Source organism: Impatiens glandulifera, chromosome 3 (assembly GCF_907164915.1).
Source record: "Impatiens glandulifera chromosome 3, dImpGla2.1, whole genome shotgun sequence".
Classification (NCBI taxonomy): domain Eukaryota; kingdom Viridiplantae; phylum Streptophyta; class Magnoliopsida; order Ericales; family Balsaminaceae; genus Impatiens; species Impatiens glandulifera.
This window is the reverse complement of record NC_061864.1, coordinates 45,892,276-45,914,057: the sequence shown is the minus strand read 5'-3', so window position 1 is coordinate 45,914,057 and position 21,782 is coordinate 45,892,276. Positions and strand designations below refer to the sequence as shown.

The window sequence follows — 21,782 nt, the reverse complement described above, 5'->3', positions numbered from 1 at the left end:
GGTTTGGAAAGAACTAACAAAGCACTAATTCACTACTTTAATAAATAATCTAAACAGTTAATTATCTACCTACTCACTAAATGAAACTAATTGATCAGTGGAAGTTATTCAGCTAAATCTATCTATTCCTCTAGTTTAACCTTAGTCATAATTCCCATCAAAACTTTTGAAAGCCTTTTGTCATTATGTCAGCCATCTATTCTTTAGTATCAAATTATCATTAGACAAATCCGGATGAAGTGATAACAAATTAACAAGAATCATATGTTTACTCTTTTCATGTAAGACAACAGTTTAAACAATTTTATGGTGGAAATATTGTCGCAAATCATATTGATGCGTACATTTCTTTTGTGGAGGATGAATTATTTCATAATTCTCCATTAAGCTTGGCAAACTCCTGATGGAGCAGCTATTAACTCTTCTTTTGTAATAGAAAATACTGTGACTATCCGCTGTTTTCTTGAAGACTATGCTACAACTCCTCCTTCCATCATAATCCTATATCCTAAAGTGATTCTAGGACCATTGGCATATCCCGCATAGTTGTTGTTTGTGTACCCAATGAGTTCATCTTGTGTTCCCCTTTCATAGAATATTTCCATCTTAACTGTTCCAGAAATGTAACCAAACTTAGGTGTAATTCAGTAGTCATTTCCACACATTACTTGTTATTCCAACATTAAACATTAAACTCGGTCTGGTTGACAAACATTAAATTTGTTCCAATGACAGTAAGGTACCTTAAGCTTCCCATCATTTGCTTGTACTTTGTAGCTTCTATTTTGTTATCGTCTTCGTCTTTATTAAACATAGATCTTGGAACAATAGGATTTAACATTGAGTTGCACTACATCAAGTCAAATTCTCCAACATCTTAGTATTATATTTTTTTTAATTTAATAAAAATGTTACTTTGATCTTGATATACTTTAACTTTCAAGAAAATTTTTATTAATCCAAGATTACTATTAGCTATAGCTCCATTTCTGATTTTTAAATCCCTATTGTATTGTATGTAATAAGTCTCGATTTAACTAAATCAAACTCTTGAAACTTGTTTTAGTCCAATGTCTTTTCCACTTTGTAAACTTTATATTCTTCACCCATTTTCTCAAATTCCTTGGGTTGATCCAATTCTTCGACTAACTTTCCATGGAAGAATGCAATTTTTCCATCCATTTCGGTACCATTGCTATTAACATCCGAATTGTGTCCCATCGGCAACATGAACAAAGACCCCATTATAGTCGATCACATGTTCTAGAGATTGCCCCTTAACTACACTTCTTGTTGGGGATCGATTCATTAAATACATTGCGCAAGCCACAACTTCAGTCCAAAACTTCTTAATCAATTGTTTCTCTTGAGCATGCATTGAGTCATGTTTAATATAGTACGATTCTCCCTCTCAACTACTCCATTTTGTTGAGGGGACCTTGGAACTATCAAGGGACGAGGAATTCCATGGTTGTCACAATATTTATTAAACTCATTTGATGTGAACTCTACTCCACGATCAGATTTGATGACCTTAATGGAAATATCGCTTTCTTTCTCTACAAGATCTTTGAACTTATTAAAATTCTTGAACACATCTGACTTCTCCTTCAAAAAGTACACCCATATTTATTCTTGAAAAATCATCTATAAAGAGGAAAATATATTTATTCTTACCGAAAGAACTAGAATTGATTGGTCCTCACACATCGGTGTGTATGAGTTCAAGTAGCTTTGTATCTCTTGATGTTGACTCCTTTGGAAAAATCTTCCAGAACTACTTTCAAAATAGGCATCATTCACAAAGCTGGTTCGGATTATGAATGGAACGTAGGAATCTCACCATCTTCTTATTCGCTAGAAGTTCAAGATTGACAAAGTTGAAAATGCTCAAATCATTTTGAGACACTTTTCTACATCATTTTAAATGTTCATAAGAAACATTATATTCTTTGACATAGGTACCTTGACAAGCAATTTGTCTCTATCATCTCTTATGTATAGGTTAGGTTCCTTCAAGTGAATGTCATAACTTTTTTCCAATAATTGTCTCAAACTAAGTAATATTATTCTTCATGTTGAGCGTTTACTAAACATTTGAGATGAATTGATGACTTTCATTCTTCGAGCGTATGAGAATGTTACATATTCTCTTTACAGTCGCAATGTTACATATTCTCTTTACAGTCGCTATCTTTGACTCATCTTTACATGAAACATTTCCTCATATTGACTCATTTAGCTCCATGAACATGCTCTGATCTCTACACATGTGGTTGCTTGCACTAGTGTCATGGTACCATATATTTATTTGGTCTTCAATTTTATCTTGGCATGTGAGTAATAAAGTCTCTTCTTCTATGGTTTTTTCTTCTACAAGATTTTCCCTTTCATCTATCTTGGTTTGGGTATCTACAGTCAAATGCATATTGACCAAATGTGTTGCAATTGTAGCACTTGACATTAGATTATTCATATCTTGGCCATGAATTGTCTCTTTCGCACCCTCTTGTAGCTTGTGAATTTTGACCTCGTTCTCCATTGTTGAAATTGTTGTTAGAACTACTTCTTCCTTCTCTTCCTTGTCCTCTATGGCTTCATTAACATTATTTTATTTTATATTTAATTTTTAGTAAATGCTCCATGACCTCCTTTTGTTTTTTCTTCTTTTTATGTTTTTTTTCCTCATAGACTTGTAGAGAGACCATGAGATGCTCAATAGTCATAGTACTCAAAACCTTATTCTCTTTGATGTTAGTAACAATAAAATAAAAGTTCGATTTAAAATACGGAGAATTTTCTCCATGACTTTGACTTCACCAATATCTTCACCATTTCTTTTTAATTGATTAACCACAGATAATACCCTAGAGAAGTAATCTGAAATTGTATATGATTCCTCCATAAAAAAAAATTCAAACGTTCCTCTTAGAGTTTGAAGACGAATCTTCTTAACTTGCTCAACTCTTTTATTGCAAATTTAAAGTTTATCTCATGCTTCCTTGTAAGGATGGCAATTTGAACCGCCCCGCGAAAATCGAACCGAATTATCCCGTTTGGGACGGTTTTTCCCCGAAACCGAACGAGGATGGGACGGGGATGTTATTTGTATTCCTCGCCCCGACCCGCCCCGATTTCACCCCGAATACCATAAACATAATTAAATATATTAAATTATTAATATATTTATTTATTTATTATATTTTATAAGAGTATTAAAATTATTTCTTTATAATAATATAAAATTTTAATATATTACAATATATATTATATTAAAAAATTGGTTTATATAATTTTATTGTATAATATTTATTTATTTTTTAAATAAAAATTACTAACGGTGCCCCGCGGGATTCCCCAAAACCGAAAAAAATCGAACGGGACGGGGATGATATTAAAAAAAATCCCCAAAATTAAAACGGGGCGGGGATGGTAATTGCATTTCCCGTCCCGAACCGCCCCATTGTCATCCCTACTTTCTTGTAGTTGCATTATAACTTACTTTCTTGTAGTTGCATTATAACTCTTTTCAAATGCATCTTCATCTACCAATTGATAGATGAGGAAAATATATTTATTTTCTTTCTTTCATGACTTCTTTAATATTTAAATTTGAGATCGACTTAGTGTAGTTTCATCTTTCTCCTCGAAGCCTTTCTCGACAACGTCTTATGCATCTTCACATCTTGATGCAAATCATGAGTTCCTAGTAATGCCTTCATCTTTATGCTCTAATTGTCATAATTGGTCTTGTTGAGTATCGGAATTTGAAAGGAGAATTCTCCATTTATCATCATTGATTATGAGCTTCTATCTCTAATATTACTTGGTTAGAAATTAGATTTAGGGAGAGGAGTTTTAAAGAGGGGTTATTTTTTATTTCTCTACTTTTTATCTTCACTTACACTTACAGTGGTGTTACATCTCTAATTATACTCATACTCATAGTTTCTAGAACTCTCTTTAGAGTTACATATCTATCTATGATTCTCTCTAGAATTATTTGAAATCTTATAAAGTGTTCTACTTAAGATTTCACTAGAATTTTCTAGAATTTTTTAGATAAGATTTTTCTAGAATCTTCTAGAAACTATATATTAAAATACTTGGTCTATGTAATATTAATGAACCAAAACTTATACTAATTCAAACCATCGAAATCTAAATCAAGTTTATATTTCAACAAAGAATGTATTGTTTGAATATTGTGATAGTTGAGGTGTCTGAGACTCCTATTTTCTAATTGTTTGAAATAATTTTTGTGGTATGATGAATCTATCTTGTGGGATGATACATCTTTCAATTCTAAAGCTTTTGAAAGCTTCACTCTTTGACTTCATAGAAAATACTCTACACCTCCTTGAGTAATCGTTAATGAATAGAATAAAATACTTGACACCACATAGATTCATAATTTTATTTGACATCATACATATTAATGTATGGACTCTAGGATCGCACTTGACTTAGATTGGGAAGCATAAAAACTTATCTTTGTGGATTTTCTCGTCGCACGTTATTTACAAAACTCTAGCTAACTAGGTTTTGGATCTTCAAGTACTCCTTCCCTTTTAGCTTCTCCAAGCCCCTTGGACTCATATGACATATGAGCTTTTTTTACGCTTCATCTTCCTTCACTTTAGGTAGTCATTTTTAGAGGTTGATCTCCCTCTTTTATGTCGTTTTGAACTTTTGTTAATGTACGACCAAGGAGTATTGAAGTTCGTCGATTGTCATGGTTCTTGTATATGTGGACTCTTTAAAGAAACCATGACATAGGTAAACCTTTCTATCAAAGTCTTTAGAATCTTCTCAATGACAGTTGGTATATATCATATTCTCACAGTTATTTATCATCTCATTTGTTACTACCATAATTGGTTGGAATTAAAGGAATGCAAAACCAACATATTTTTTTTAAAAAAACTAGCAATTTTTATTACTAACAAAAGGCTTCATAAATAGCCAAAACAAAATAAGGAAATTAAGGGATTGTTAACTCCCTTATTTGAAAATTTAAAATAACGTCTAATTATTAATTATAAATTACATTAATTTAGAAATATCATCTTATAGACCACTAACAGTTTACTTTAAAAATAGTCTAAATAGTTAACTATCTGCTTACAGAAAACATGTGTTAAATACGCACTTGAAATTGATTACGCAGTCCAATTTATTCAGCAAAATCTATTAAGCTATATCGTGGTTTTCATATTTTATTTAATTTTATATAAAATGATTTTTATTATTTTTTTTCCTTTCATACAGTGCAATAATTCCTAAAAGACTAAACGAGATTGTGATATTTTTAATAACAACAATTATGGGACTTGTTATTGGCTTCTGCATGGGATTATCATTTCAGGCATTTTCTTTAACTCAGGTAATCCATATTATTTGTTTCTTTACATATTTATTATACTTTATGATGATATTATTCATTTATTTCCTTTTGTCTTCCCTATTGAGAAGTTAGGCGAATTGAATTCAGATATCTCAAACATAGCACCAGTTTGTGGAAAACAGAACAGAACCGAAAACAGTTCGATGGAAGTTGAGACACTCAATAACACAAACAAGGTAATTATGTATATATTTTTTTTGTTTATTGTGTTCTATTAGTGAATTATATCCCAAGGTACATTGAGCTATCAATATTTCCTTAAAAAACAACAAAGAATAAAGAAAACTTAACAAAGCAGGCTTATTGAACAAATTATAAAAATGTCCAACACTGAAATTATCCAAACTCCATCAACAAATAATATCCCTAAGAGTCAAGTGTAAACCTTTACTACTATTCATGCATGACAACTGACAAATGTCATGAAAACATATAACAAACTGAAATAAAGTTTGAATTGTAATTAGCAGATTATTATGATGAATTTTTGAATGAAAAAATGAAGCGAAACATTTACTCGCAAAGTAGAATACCTTTGCACTGATGTTCTTACTATAATGTTTTGTAATACATACAGATTTGGGTTTCGACCAACCCACGAGGTGCGGAAAGACTACCACCGGGCATAATTGCTAAAGAGTCAGATTTATATTTAAGAAGATTATGTTGTAGTTCTAATGAAGTATGGTTTATTAGACTTGGAGGGTGGCATTTATTTTTGAATATTACTGTAATTATTTCTATTATGAAATTTTGAGCAATTATAAATTTGCAGGATGTACTAATCAAACATAAGTACCTTGTCACGTTTACGGTAGGCTATGGGCAAAAAATGAATATTGATGCTGCTGTTAAGAAGGTTCTTTTGTTTATAAAAGTGAATATCAATTAACCAACCTTTATACAGACTGATGGAGCTACTTATCTTTTCCTCTTCAGTTTTCAGAAAACTTCACTATTCTTTTGTTTCACTATGATGGCCGGGCAAGTGAATGGAATGAGTTTGAGTGGTCAAAACGAGCTATTCATGTGAGTGTTGAAAAACAAACAAAATGGTAAGTAATTTATATAAATGACATTTAATTTCTAGCTCTTAAATTGTATGTGATTTGGAACTGAACTTAACTGATAAATTAAGGTGGTATGCCAAGAGATTTCTCCATCCTGATATAGTAGCGCCATACGATTACATATTCATTTGGGATGAAGATCTTGGTGTTCAACATTTTGATGCGGAAGAGTGAGTATTGTTTAGGTGTGTATTATTTGTTTAGTTAGGTTGATCAAAAATATTTACTTATTATTATTATTATTATTTTGTTTTGGGGCAAGTTAGATATATTAAGCTAGTAATGAAACATGGCTTAGAGATCTCTCAGCCTGGTTTGGATCCGAAAGGCAAACGATCAATTACTTGGCAGATGACTAGGAGAAGAGGAGGGGGAAAGGAGGTTCACAAGTAAGCTTGATTGAAAAAAAAAACTATATATAAGTTCGAGTCTATACATGATCAGTATAATTTTAAAAAATTTTAAAAAAATCATCATATTTTCTAATTGGAGGTGTCTAAACCAATCCAGACAAACAAAGGAGAAAATAGGGCGATGTTCTAATCCACTTGCACCTCCATGCGCAGGGTACGTACGCATGAATATTAAATAGGGAAATGATAGAGAGCGGGAAAGAATTGACAGGAATATGTAGGGAAATGATGTGTCATCCTTCTATTAGCTAGATTGAAAATGTAATAGGAGATAAAATTTTAAAATTTTCAATCCAATAAAGAGATGACACATCATTTCTTTACATATTCCTATACGCATGAATATTAAATAGGGAAATGATAGAGAGCGGGAAAGAATTGACAGGAATATGTAGGGAAATGATGTGTCATCCTTCTATTAGCTAGATTGAAAATGTAATAGGAGATAAAATTTTAAAATTTTCAATCCAATAAAGAGATGACACATCATTTCTTTACATATTCCTGTCAATTCTTTCATGTTCTCTATCATTTCCCTATTAAATAATACCTTAATATATACATCTTGGTATATATATATAAATTCATTGATTTAGTTAATTATTATTACAATATTTCTATGTGCATGTCACCTTTAACTTGATCAAATACAGATTTGTTGAGATTATGGCTCCTGTATTTTCAAGAGAAGCTTGGCGCTGTGTGTGGCATCTCATTCAGGTTATTAGTCTTTCGAATATATAATCGTATATTTTGCCCTTCTCTATCCATGCATATTTAAATGTTGCACGTTTGTTAATCCAGAATGACTTGATCCATGGTTGGGGTCTTGATTTTTCCTTCCGAATGTGTGCCCAAGTAAGTTGCCTGCCAATTTTTATTATTTTTTTCAAAAGTGAAGATCCCTTGTTAGAAAACAAGTCATTACTAAGTTAATAAAAACAACAAAAAGTTATTAAATGAAACATGTGAAGTAGAATAATCTAAAACACGATAAACAAAAATATTACAATTATAGATGTAAAAAATAATGAACACAAAATATAACGAAGTTCGGACAACAATAATTTTCGGAGAATTTGTCAATTTTATCTATTTTTTATAAAATAATAGTCTAACTTAACATTTTTAATGACATTTAAAATGTAACCATCCTTAAATTCATTTAGTTAAAACAAGCTAAAGTAAAAAAAAAAGTCATAATAGTTTTTGATTTTAAAGATTCTTATTCACTTAATTCTCCTTTATTTATTTATTTATTATTATTATTTTTACTAAATTGTCAAATGGTTTTTATTTTGTGTAATTGAGATTTAGGATCTGTTTTTACAATCCTTAGGTTTTGGAGCCTTATTTTAAAGTTATTTAAAATAGGTTTATTTTAACGATTTCAAATGTTGTTAAATAAATAATAGACTAAATATCCTAAATTAAAATAATCTTCAACATGTCTTTCCAATCATTTATCTCCTTGTCACAAACTATGTGAACCTCAACTTCACCTCTATAGGGCTGCAAATGAGCAAAGTCGAGCTAAAGTCAAACCGAGTTAAAACTAACATGAGCTCGAACTCGACTCGATTTAGTATTTATTAGTTCGACTCGAAAAAGTCTATAAATTTAAGCTTGAGCTTGACTCGACTATACAAGTTCGTTTGACTCGAAAGCTTGAACTAAAATTAAAATTTCAAACTCTTAGTTTAAATTCAATCCAAAATTTATTTTAAAATAAAAATATCAAACTTTCATACTTATTAAACATTTAAAACATGATGTATTAAGGAATTATAGTTTTTATTTTTAACTTTTGGGCCACAATATATAATAAATAATATGTAATATTGTAGGCCAACCATGATATGCACATTAAATTTTAATATTTAATATTACAATAAATAAATTATATTATATATTATTATACTTACAAGTCATCAACCAAGTATTATATGAGTTTGACTCGAATATTAAACGAGCCGGCTCGAGCTCGACTTAAACTCGATCAAAGTCAAACTAATGTCGAACTTTGACCGAGCGGCTCGACTCACGAGGAACTTGGCTAATTTGTAGTCATATCCCACCCTCCATTAAAAGCACATCACTAAGTCCACTTCAAAATCTAGTGTCACATAATATAGGATTTATTTTTACTTAACTAATTAATTTAATAAAAAATTAGAATTAACAATGAACCACTACAAACAAGAATTAGATTATCTAAACACAATAAATTTTATTTTGATTGGGTTAATTTATAGCTTACCCAAAGAAATGAAGACCTTACATTGGACAATATTGATGTCATGTTGAATTGGTAGAGAGGCTTGGTGGCATCTTCTATCTGATTATATTTTCTTGTTGGACATTTTGATTTAATAGCCTGCTCATGAAAAGATTGGAGTGGTCGATGCTCAATGGATTGTTCACCAGTCTGTTCCTTCACTTGGAAATCAGGTATGAACCATCAATTTTCTGTTTGCAAATTGCAAAATTAATTGAATAAGAACTTACATAGAATTAACACATTGTCACTTACACTATTAATGTTGGCAGGGGCTTGAGCAAAATGGAAGAGCACCATGGAAGGGAGTACGTAAATTATTAAGCATCCATGGTATAATGAAGTAGTGTTGTAAAATATGTGTTGCTGTATGTACTCAACAGGTCAGAGAACGCTGCAAGAAGGAATTGGTGATGTTCAAAAAAAGGGTTGCAGATGCAGAAAATAAGTATAAACTATACTTGTTGAATTAATAAGAAACCATATTGATAGAGTATGGCCGATCACCCCATTTTAGTTTTTACATACAAATCTTAACCTAAAAAATTTCATAAAATAAAAGAAAAATTTTAAGTTATGATTTCTGGAAATGTATATTTTTATGGAATTACAATAATGATCTTGAATAGTAGTACTACTTATTCGTTTGTTAATGAGATTGAATAATTAATCACCAAATGACCTTATTTAAAGATAATATAAAAAAAAAAAAATACATATGTTGATTGTTAAATTTATGAATATGATCATATCAGATACATGTTAGAATCTTTGATTCTAGATCTTTAATCCTTAAATCTATATTCTTTATACTCTATGTCGATAGATCGAGATAAACTGTAAGTTGCGGAAATGTACCTGAATCTGGAATGAAGAACGGTTCATTAAGTTGTTCTTTGTTATTCTCTTCTTCTTGATCTTCTATTGATCTTGGATCTTCTTTTGATCTTGGATCTTCTTGTTCTGGATCTGGACCTATATCAATAGTCTTCTTGAGTGTTCTTGAGAGATGAACATAAACCTTATTGTCTAATGAGAGAAACAAATAGGTAGGCTATCTATATGGGTTGGGGACCTAGCCTTAATATACCCATTTATTATTCAGCTCATCAACGAAATAATAAATGGTATTTCTGCTTCTACACAAATATGTTCCCATATTTATTATAGATGTCTAAATAAGCCCATAACTTTTATACTTTAATAGATCACTTTAATTGGGCTTTAATCTTTATTATGGTAACAACTAATATACAATTATTAAATAATATATGTACCAAAATATTGGAAATAATTCCAACAATCTCCCACTTGGGTCATATAATATTTCCTTCAATTGTATATTATAACAATAAGAGCTCAAAATATTGTTATCATTTCCAAATACATCTATATCAATCTCGTCCATCAATTATATCAACATGGGATTAAAACGATTTTTGTTACATTAGTTCGTAACTAAACCCTCAGTAGTCACATATGTCAATACAATCAAATGACATAGATTAAACATGTGTGTGTAGTGTGGATTAACATGTAGTGTGATCTTTAACATGTCTAATACCAACTGATCCTCCTTTATTCCTTATAGAGATCAATCTGAATAATTTTATAATTTTGATTTCTTTAAAAACTAAATCTTTATTTATTTAGAAACTGATTTTTAATGTGCACATAAATTCTAAATTTTATCTATACAAGCATCACAATACAAACTCCCACTAAAACTGTATATCATCTAAATATGCAATATCCATATGAACAATATGTTCATGAAAGACCTCAAATAACAAATATTTAGAGAACTGGTCCGTAATTTTAGAGTTTGTCCAAATATGCTCAATAGATAAGTAAACATTATGAATTATTTATTTTCCAAATAGTTCGACTTAGTCGAACTCATATTACTCTTAAAGTAAAAGAACTGCATATTATTGTCACGTAATATCTTTAGTGGTCTTTCTATATCATTCATAATTTGCAACCCCGTGACAAAAAATTTGCCGTCAGATTCTTTAATTGGATGCCACAAAACACCTAATAAATTCTGCCATTAACTTCAAATAATTCGAGTGTCTACTTAACACTCTTCCAAAAATTAATTCTGTAAACTAAAATGATGTGGCACGAATTTTCGACTGTTTTAGTATCCAACAAAATTCGAATCAATATACCAAATGATCTCTATCCGATTCGATTTCACTATATGAGTATGTAATGTTTTGTTCTTAAAATGTCACATTACTTGTTTGGTTGCTTTCTCAATGATCCAAACCAAGATCCTTCAAGTATTTGTCCAACATCATAATTATACATAATTTCTTGATTCATATAATCTTGAGCATACATTAGACTCTTGTTTAAGGAGTCTTTTGTATATATATATATATATATATATATATATATATATATATATATATATATATATATATATATATATATATATATATATATATACAAAAGACTCCTTAAACAAGAGTCTAATGTATGCTCAAGATTATATGAATCAAGAAATTATGTATAATTATATATATATATATATATATATATATATATATATATATATATATATTAAGCCTAACATTGAAATACTTATGAGGCTAATTTTGTCTCTTAAACTTTTAGAATATATAACAATTAATAATTCTTTAGTCCAATTATTTTCTTTAGGCCTGTAAAGCCTAATCTTAACTAGACAACCCCAAAAGAATTTATTAGATATTTTAATTGAAACATATTCCATATATAAGTTGTAGTTATTTAACTATTCTCTCCAAATAAATTTATTATATGGAGATATATCCTAAATGTTTGTTTCTAAATAAAGAGTTTCTGAAATTGTTCCTTAATTCTTTATCTTTAATCTGAATTGTCATTGTTCACGTCGATGTTTCTTTCACCATCAATTAAATTTTAATAACTAACTCAACCATACATTAACACACTCACTTTAGATAGTAACACCTAAGTTCCAATCAAATGTGTCTGAGTACTATAGTTAAATTACTCTTAGAACAAACAAAACAAACTTATAATAAGTATTCTTTTATGCATCACTTTCTTTAGTAATTTTCTTTTAGGTGCAATATCTGCAATTCTTACAACCTCATTTCTTTATTATCGTCTAAGGTATTGGCTAAGTGAACACTATTTATGTTATTTTTTTGTTTCAATCTTTTATTTTCTTATACACAATTGATATGAGTTCATATAGAGACTAAGTCTCCCTTTAGACAACTACAATTCACATCAATTAACTTAAGTGTGAATAAGAAAATCCAAATTAGATGCTTGAAAATACATTAGTGCAATTCTAACTTTAATGCATTTAATTTTGAAACAAAATAAAACATATATTATGGTGTATTTCTTATGATATCTTAAGTCTAAAAATACCCTTAACAATTTTAACCCTTTTAGATATAATTCTTAAAAATAACAAGTCAGATACGCTTTAAAACTTTATCATATAAAATGAACTTAAGATGTTGACAACAAAAATCCGTACAAGTAGAAGTATTAACTTAATTAGATGACAAAACAAATGAACAACCATACTCACAAAATTTTAATAATCACGTAAATTCAAAATACTGGTACGTCTCATCATAAGATACCAAACGCAACATTAATATTTAAGTCTTTGGACATTAAATATTAACTTGCAAACGGTACTCTTTTGTAGTAATCAAATATTAACAATAAGTCCTTTCAAACAATTGGTTATCTTTGGATAGTCCAATTATTCACATGACACACCGAATAATTGTTACATATTTATTACCACATGTGTATAACGTTATTCTGACCAATTATTTATCTTCCTTTGGCCCGATTAAATAACCGAATGAATTACATATACACCACCTTCTTAATTTATAAAACATATTAACCTACACAAGAGAGCCTATTTTGTAGGATGTTGTTTCAATTAATTGATTTAATAAATTAATAACTTATGTACATACTTTAAGTGTGTAACTCGACCAATTATTAAACTTCCTTTTGTCCGATTAATAATCGCATAGTTACAAACACAACCGTCTTAATCTTATAAAACAAATATGTTCTATAAATTAATAATTTGTACATTCTTTAAATTTGCAATCCGGCCAATTATTAACTTTCCTTTAGGCCGATTAACAACCGTATAATTACAAATTTAAGTGGGCATAAAATTGTACCAAATTTTGAATGTGTTGTTAATACCGAAAATCGGAATATTGTTTTATGTATCAAAATCGCATAAATTCTATATGCGTATAATATAAAACAAATAATTGTGATTTTACTTATCACCCAAATACTTATGAAATATGTAAATATATATCCGAATATGTAGTATAACATGATTGATTAATCATCCAAATATAATAATAATAATAAAAATAATGAAATAATCAATTACATATGGATAAGAATTACGCTAGCTAAAATTCTAAATTTATCAATTATTAGGTTAATTGATTTCCATAATTCTTGATAAATAACTTAATTCTTGTAAATAAGTTATTGATATTCTTTATTTATTTAATTATTATTAATAATAAAATAATAATATTACTTTATTTTCTTTCTCTTTATTCTTGATTTTTTCTTAATGAATACATTCATATAAATAAACAATACATTAATTAACTCATAAATTAATTGTATGTATTCATCATTTTTATACTAATTCATTAAATATATTATAAAATTTAATGTAATCAATATTTATAAAATATTATAAATATGTGAAGTAAACAGGTATATTTTTCTTTAATTCTCAAATCAGAATGTATATACACATACATCATAAATTTATATATTAAATTTCATAATTCCTAATTTTAATTTCCATAAAATATTTTAACTTTATTCTTAATTATATATTAATGTATTAATATATTAACCCTTCAGTATAAATATTATTTAATAATTAATTAATTAAAATAATTATTATCAATGTTTTAATTCCTTAAATTATCTATAATAATTAATTATTATTATAATTAATAAATTCCTTAAATTCCTTACATAATTATATAATTAAAATGATAATAAATTATTATTCTAAAATTCAAAATTCCTTAATTAATTCGATTAAGATTCTTTATAATTATTATTAAATTCATATACAATTATGAACATATATCAATATATATATAATGATATATATATATATATATAATATTAATTAATATCTCATTAATTATCTAATTAATAATAAATATATATTAATTTGATCAATTTTAAAAAAAAAAAAAATCAACTTCTTTACCATATATTTCTCTCGATATATAATTAATTAATTCCATATATATATATATATATATATAATTATTATTTACCATAAATTTCTCTCTATTTATAATTAATTATTTAAATCATAATTAAATATAAATATATAACTTTGTCAAATATATAATTAATTAATCTTTATTAACGGTTATTAATAATATTAACACGAATTAATATAATTAATTAGATATATATTATATCTAATAATTAGAGAATGTAAATCATTCTTTAATTATAATCTTCAAACAAAAATGTAAATTATTCTTTAATTATAATTCTTTAAACAAAATCTATTCATATTCTTGAATGTTTCATCTTTTTTTTTTTTAATGAATATCTAAAAAAAACTCTTTAGATATTTAATGTCTCGTTCCTTTATTTAAATCTAATCCAAAAGTTTAGATCAATATATGCATCAAATATTATTATTACTATTCATTAATTCATTCTATCATTATCCGTTCTAGCCAAATTAGATCAAGAACATAACTAGCCAAATTAGATCAAGAACATAAAAAAAATGTCTAATCATATTCTTAAAAATTCTTATAAATTTAAATCTTTATTATGATAACAACTAATATAATTATTAAATACTATATGTACCAAAATATTGAAAATAATTCCAACACTACAAACACTAACTTCAACCATTTTCATATATCTTCGTTTTATTTAATTACAAGTTAATGCAACTAGATTCATTTAACAATATGTAAACACAAGATTAAATACAGCTCCCTGTGAATCCACGAATCCACTAGTTGAATAGAAAAGAATTAAAGAGAAACAGTATTTTTTTGAATTACAATATTTTGGTCCAAGAAACATATTTTGTGGAGAGGTTTCCCCGCCATTTCTCCGTCATTTTTAAAAATATTATCATCCACGACTATAGCATAATGTCGTGGCTAATAGTCTATAATATCAGCCACGACATTATGCTAGTGTCGTCCCTAATAGTCTTTAGACTATCAACGACCTACTGAAAAATGTCGTTGCTGACATTCTTTACCAGTTAAGTTTCATGACCTTTAAATAGCAACTTCCTCTCTCTATTCTTCTTATGAAATTTGAGATTTCTTTAATGGTGAAAAGTGAAACTACTGATTTTCTTCATACCAATAGTCAATTGACATCTTTTCAATGATCATCAATTGACCTCCTCTGGTAAATCTCCACATTCAATTGGTTAAAAAGAAATTGAAGATGAAGATTTCTCAAAAGAGTCTGATTGTCTATTGATTAAAAGGAAATTAAAAGCTCATTGGTTGAAGATCACAAGGAGAAACTAATTTCTGCAGTCCATTAGCACGCTCCTCTCTCGCTTCTCCTTAAGGAATTTTCTCAATGATAATCAATCTCTTTCAAGAAATCTCCATCTACAATTGGTTAGAAGTAAATTGAAGATGGATATTTCCCAAAAGAGTCTGATTGTCTATTGTCTATTCAAGTCGTTCATCAATGTTGTTTATTTAATTACTTGATTATATATTATTGACATATATAGTTCTTCCTTCACTACATAGATCACCACCGTTTCTTTTACCCTTCTTCTTCACTACATGCAGGAACTAAAAGAGTTTTTAATGGCTCTTCATAAGTCATCACATTCGTGTTCGTGGTTTGATTTTGAGGAAAGTTATTGAAGAAGATTTTGTTACACGTTTGGAGGTTGATTTTCTTTCTAAGCACATAACAAGATAATAATAAAAATGATATGATCTAGTGTAACATTGAATGGTTCTTTTGTTGATTCATAAGATATGATCTGGTGTAAACATTTTCAAATAATAAAAATCATATGATCATGTGATGTAATAATATTTGAATTAAGTGTTTAATTGTGATTCCATAAAAATAATTGAGTATTGTGAGATGTACTAGTAACATTTGATTTTGAAATATTCAACAAAACTCTTTTATTTTAAATTTGAAGTATCTAGTTTAACTTATTCACATTTTCCAATCTTTCACAAATTTCAATCTTTAAAACAAACAATCAATTCCATGTTCATTAACTTATCATTAGACTTTGTGAGTATTTATTAAAAAAATATATTATTAACGTCGTCTTTACCCTAAAATCGACGTTAATATTTGGGAGTTTCTGCCAAAATAAAACGATTTTTAAAAAGGAGTATTAAGGTCGACATTAGGGAACGCCGACGTTAATATGTTGAATTATTAGCTTCGACTTTACCCTAAAATAGACTTTAATATGTGGAATTTTTTGCCAAAATAAAATAATATTCGGAAAAGAGTATCAATGACAGCATTAGGGAACGCCGACGTTAATATGTTGAATTATTGACGTCGACTTTACCATAAAACTTACGTTAATATGTGGGAGTTTCTGCCAAAATAAAACGATTTTCAGAAAGGAATATCAGCGTTGGCTTTAGGGAATGTCGACGTTAATCTGTTATAATAATAACACTATTTTTAGGGTAAAGTCGACATTAATATGTAGAATCTGAAATGTTTTTTCGGAAATGAGTATTAGCGTCGACTTTAGGAAACGTCGACGTTAATATGTTGTATTATTAGCGTTGGCTTTAGGTAACGTTGATGTTAATATTTATTTAATGAATATTAACGTCCGACGTCGGTACACGATAATGCTGACATTGATGTTTATATTAAAACTTCAATACTTATTTTTTTCTTCTTCTCTCTCCCCCTCTCCCTCTCCCTCTCCCTCTCCCTCTCCCTCTCCCTCTCCCTCTCTCTCTCACTCTCCCTCTCACTCTCACTCTCACTCTCTCCTTCTTTCTCTCCATCTCCCTCCCTCCCTCCCCCTCTCTCTCTCTCATTACAATTCTTCACGCCATTTTTCTGTTCTGTCTCGCCGCCGCCTGCGATTCTCCGCATCGATCGTCCACTCTGTTTTGTCGGTCGTCACTCATCTTTTCTCTGTCTAGGTAACATTATTCTTTGTCAATCACGTATGCACAATTTGTTTGATAGGTTTGATAGATATATGTTGATATTATTGATTTCGATTTGAATGTTTGACATATTTGATAAGTTAGGTCGTCACTCATCTTTTCTAAAATATGGCTATGTTTTTTTATTATTAGGATTGAATGTTTAGATAAACGACTTACTTGGATTATTAGGGTTGCATGTTTAGAGAAATTACTTATTTGGATTAGTATGTTGATTAATTGATTATAGATAGATGTTAATTTCATTATTGTTTGTTAATTCATAGTTAAAATGAAAGTCCCGATAAAAGTTGGATGACTCTACGCCGATATGATCCAAATTATATTCAAGGGGTTAAAATGTTAATAGACTTCTCGATTAGGTCTACTAACAAAAATTCAGTTATTTGTCCATGTATAAAATATGCAAATCGAATATATGAGAAGAGAACAATGGTGAGAGATCATCTAATTGCATTTAGAATCCGTCAAAATTATAATTTTTGGTACTGTCATGGAGAAACGAGATCTTCGAATGTAAGGGATGGTGATGATGAATTAGATGACCTTAAAGATGAAAATCAGGGTGAAGTAGGAGATAATGTCGTTAATGATGAAATGAACAAAGAAATTGATCAAAATGATCAATTTATGGAATACATCGTAAATGATTTGTATGCAACCACTGAAACTTCAAATAATGAACGCCCTATTGACAATGCTAAGGCATTCTACACGTTGTTGGATGATTCAAAACTTCCATTCTACGAAGAATCCCGAATTTCAAAAGCCTCCATTATACATAAATTACTCCACATAAAAAATGTTGGTCAATGGACCAACACGTCATTCGATTTGTTATTAAAATTACTCAAAGAGAAAATATCACCAGCTAATTTCGAGTTGTCAAGTTCATACTATGAGTGTAAGAAATTTATCGATTTTTGCAATTATTTTTTAAGAGGGATTGGACAGTCATTGGTTTAACGTATGACAAAATTGATGTTTATAAGAATGATTGTATGCAATTTCGTAAAGAAGATAATGACTTGGAAGAGTGTAAAGTTTGTGTTGTGTTTAGATGGAAGATCAACCAATCAAGTGGTACGCTTCGGAAAAAGGTGAATGGTAAGTTCATTCCAAATAAAATTTTACGATATTTCCTATTTGCACCAAGATTGCAAAGGTTGTACATGTGCTCCAAAACCGCTATTCAGATGACTTGGCATAAAGATAATATTAATGTTAATGATGAAGTCTTAAGGCATCCAGCTAATTCAATGACATTGACGTCTTTTGATGAAAAGTTTAAAGATTTCTCCTCTAAGCCTCGGAATGTAAGACTTTCTCTCGCAAGTGACGGGTTCCAACCTTTTGCAAATGAAAAGACTTCTTATATCATTTTTCATGTTGTAATTATCCCTTACAACGTCTCTCCTACAATTTGTATGGATAAAAATAACTTCATTCTTTCCATGTTAATCCTCGAGCCAAAAGTCTTAGGGATTAGATTGATGTATTTCTCCTGCCATTGATTGACGAGTTAAAAGAGTTGTGGCATACCGGTGTGATGACTTACGACGCGAGCCGTAAATAATATTTTAATATGTGGGAAGCTATATTGTCGAATATTAATGATTTTTCAGCATATGCAAATTTATCTGGATGGCGTACGAAAGAAAAACATGCATGTCTATGTTGTAATAAGGATACAACTTCACTGAAATTGGTACACTGCAAAAAAAAAGAGTGTTACATGAGTCATCGAAGGTTTCTTCCACCAATTCATTGTTGGCGCAGGGAAAAATATTCTTTTGACGGTAATACAAAGTTAAGACCACCACCTAACTTTTTGTTTGGAAAAGAATTATTAATGTAAGTAAGAGATTTGAAAGACATGTGTTTGACTAAATATCATCCCAAAAAGAGAAAGATTTCTCATGAATCTTGGGGTGATAATTGGAATAAACTCGTCATATTTTTCGAGCTATCATATTGGAAAACGCTATTATTGAGGCATAATTTGGATGTGGTGCATATTGAGAAAAATATTTGTGATAGCGTGTTAGGCACTATAATGGATTTTACAGAAAAAACGAAGGATGAACTCAAAGCTCGTAAAAATTTGGAATTGAACAAAAAGCATTCATTGCATCCCGTTGAGGTCAATGGTGTTTTTCAATGTCCGGCAGCCACATATGCACTTTCCTCGGATCACAAGAAACGATTATGTGTGTTTCTTAAAGATTTAAAAATGTCAGAAGGGTTCTATTCCAATATTGGAGAGTGTGTAAACGTAATTGATAAGAAAATTTCCGGATTGAGTTATTGTCACATCCTATTACAATATTTTATTTCACTTGCCACACGTGCTTTACTTTCGGATGATGTACGATTCTCTTGTGCACTTGTCTGGTTTCTTCCGATTGTTGTGTTAAAAATACTTAAATCGAGATGAATTAGAAGTGTTGCGGGATGACATTGTTTTGACCCTTTGTAAATTGGAAAAAATATTGGCACATTCATTCTTTGATATAATGGTACATTTGTTTATAAACTTGTCCTTTGAGGCTTTGCTAGGGGGCCTGTCTAGTATCGATGAATGTATCCAATTAAACAATATATGAGTACCTTACAAAAGTACATTAAGAAAAAAAACTTTCCTGAATGGGTCAATCAATTAAAGTTACCATTTGCATAAGAGTATGAGTTTATGTGCTCGATATTTAAAAGATCACGAGTCAATAGAGACATCGATACAACCAACTTCAAAACTTTCTATATTCTTGGCAATGGAAGATTTATCGATTCCAACACTTTATACATACGAACCGGGTGATCGGGAGCATGCTCACGTACACATTTTGAGATATTGTATCAAAGTCGAATAATATTACAAGTAAGAGTTAATAAGCTGATTATTGACTGAGTGTGAAATTTGTAATTAATAAATTACAATTAAATTTCATTATATGCAACGGATTCACACTAGAGTTGACCGATACAAGGCGACTCAATCTTTCTAATCTTGAACGCGATAACCTTTACATAAGTTTTTTCAAGACAAAAGTGGGGCAGTTAAATGATGAATCATATCGAAATCTGAGTCTAAAGATTCTTGGGAGTGACCCAACAATTTATGTTATAACTCTTATAAAATAAACGGGTACAAGCTCAAAACCGAGAAGCATGAAGAATGGTTAACCACACAAAATAATGATGTCTGTGTAATTGACAATAATGGGGTCGAAACAATATATTACTACGGAGTACTCACAGATATCACCAAATAGTTCTTTTCAAGTGTAGATGGTTTGATGTACATTTTAAAGACTGTGATATAAAAGTAAATAAATATGAGTTTGTAAGTGTTAATGTGAATATGACATTGAGAACTCAGAGTAATGATTCATTTGTAATGGCAAGTCAAGCACACCATGTTTTTATACTACGGATATGGCATCTAGACATGGATAGAAAATTGTCACAAACATCAAGTTTATTTTTGTTAAGTATTTGTTCATGGTTTGATTTTGGGTATTTTTTTTGATACCCAAACTAAAATTATTAGTATTACCTAAAGATTAACCATTAAGTCCAATTTTGCCATCTATTTTACGAATCAGTTAACCGACTCATATTTGTATCAATTTTATCGATTTTGGTTCTACCAGTTCGGATCATTTAAACGTGTTTAACCAAAAATCAGTAATTAAATTTTTTAAATTAAGAATTAAATTTTTTAAATTAAGTATTAAATTTTTTAAATGAATTTCAAGGACAAGTCCACGTTTAAAGTAGACGGTGAAAAAGGAAACAATTAAATAAAGACTTATGTTAAATTAAATTTAAAAAAAAAAACTAAGAAACAAATTATTATTTTTTTCAAGTTACGCTGATCAACCCAATTTTGTTTTTTAAAAAATTCAATCAAATTAAATTTTTTTTTTTAATTTTAAATATATATATTCTGTAAATTGTGATAAAAGAACACTTTAAATTTGTCTAAGCTTGTAATTAGCATATCTTAAATCTTATCTATCGCATATCATTAATTATCCTTTCTAAATTTTATTGCAAGTTGAATTCCTTTAATTAGAAGTGTTATCTTCAAATCTAAGAAAAATGCAATGTGTTTGTGGCAAAACAAACATTCTCTTTATAATAAAAAATTAGACAAATCATCTTCCTTAGTTAGATCAATATTAACACTATTTGCCTGTCAAGTTTTAAAAGCTAAATAACTCGATTTTTAAATTGGATTATCAACCATAAAAACAATATAAAATTGAAGATGTACAAGGCTCTAATATGAGTTTTGAGTCGAAATGAAAGAAGAGTTCGTCTTCCTTCACTCCGCAAACATGGCCAACGCAGTTGCACATCAAGCAGCTATACTGT

The 21,782-nt window shown here is 29.1% G+C and overlaps 1 protein-coding gene across 1 annotated transcript; it reads left to right on the top strand.

Annotated features, from left to right (window-relative positions):
- The first annotated feature begins 5,274 nt into the window (after positions 1 to 5,274).
- On the top strand, positions 5,275 to 7,826 carry LOC124930273. The gene is made up of 9 exons (XM_047470626.1): positions 5,275 to 5,583; positions 5,985 to 6,089; positions 6,183 to 6,266; positions 6,347 to 6,462; positions 6,546 to 6,647; positions 6,744 to 6,869; positions 6,901 to 7,044; positions 7,544 to 7,610; positions 7,695 to 7,826. The coding sequence occupies exons 1-9, from the start codon at positions 5,551 to 5,553 to the stop codon at positions 7,824 to 7,826; spliced, it is 909 nt and encodes a 302-aa protein (XP_047326582.1). The 5' UTR covers positions 5,275 to 5,550.
- The last annotated feature ends 13,956 nt before the right edge of the window (positions 7,827 to 21,782 follow it).

What these genes read in the sequence shown, in the direction of transcription:
- LOC124930273 (XM_047470626.1), top strand. Translation starts at nt 5,551, where the DNA reads ATGGAAGTTGAGACACTCAATAACACAAACAAG. An exon ending in CAACATTTTGATGCGGAAGA is followed by an intron (nt 6,648 to 6,743) that starts GTGAGTATTGTT and finishes GGGGCAAGTTAG; the next exon opens with ATATATTAAGCTAGTAATGA. An exon ending in CTTGCACCTCCATGCGCAGG is followed by an intron (nt 7,045 to 7,543) that starts GTACGTACGCAT and finishes GATCAAATACAG; the next exon opens with ATTTGTTGAGATTATGGCTC.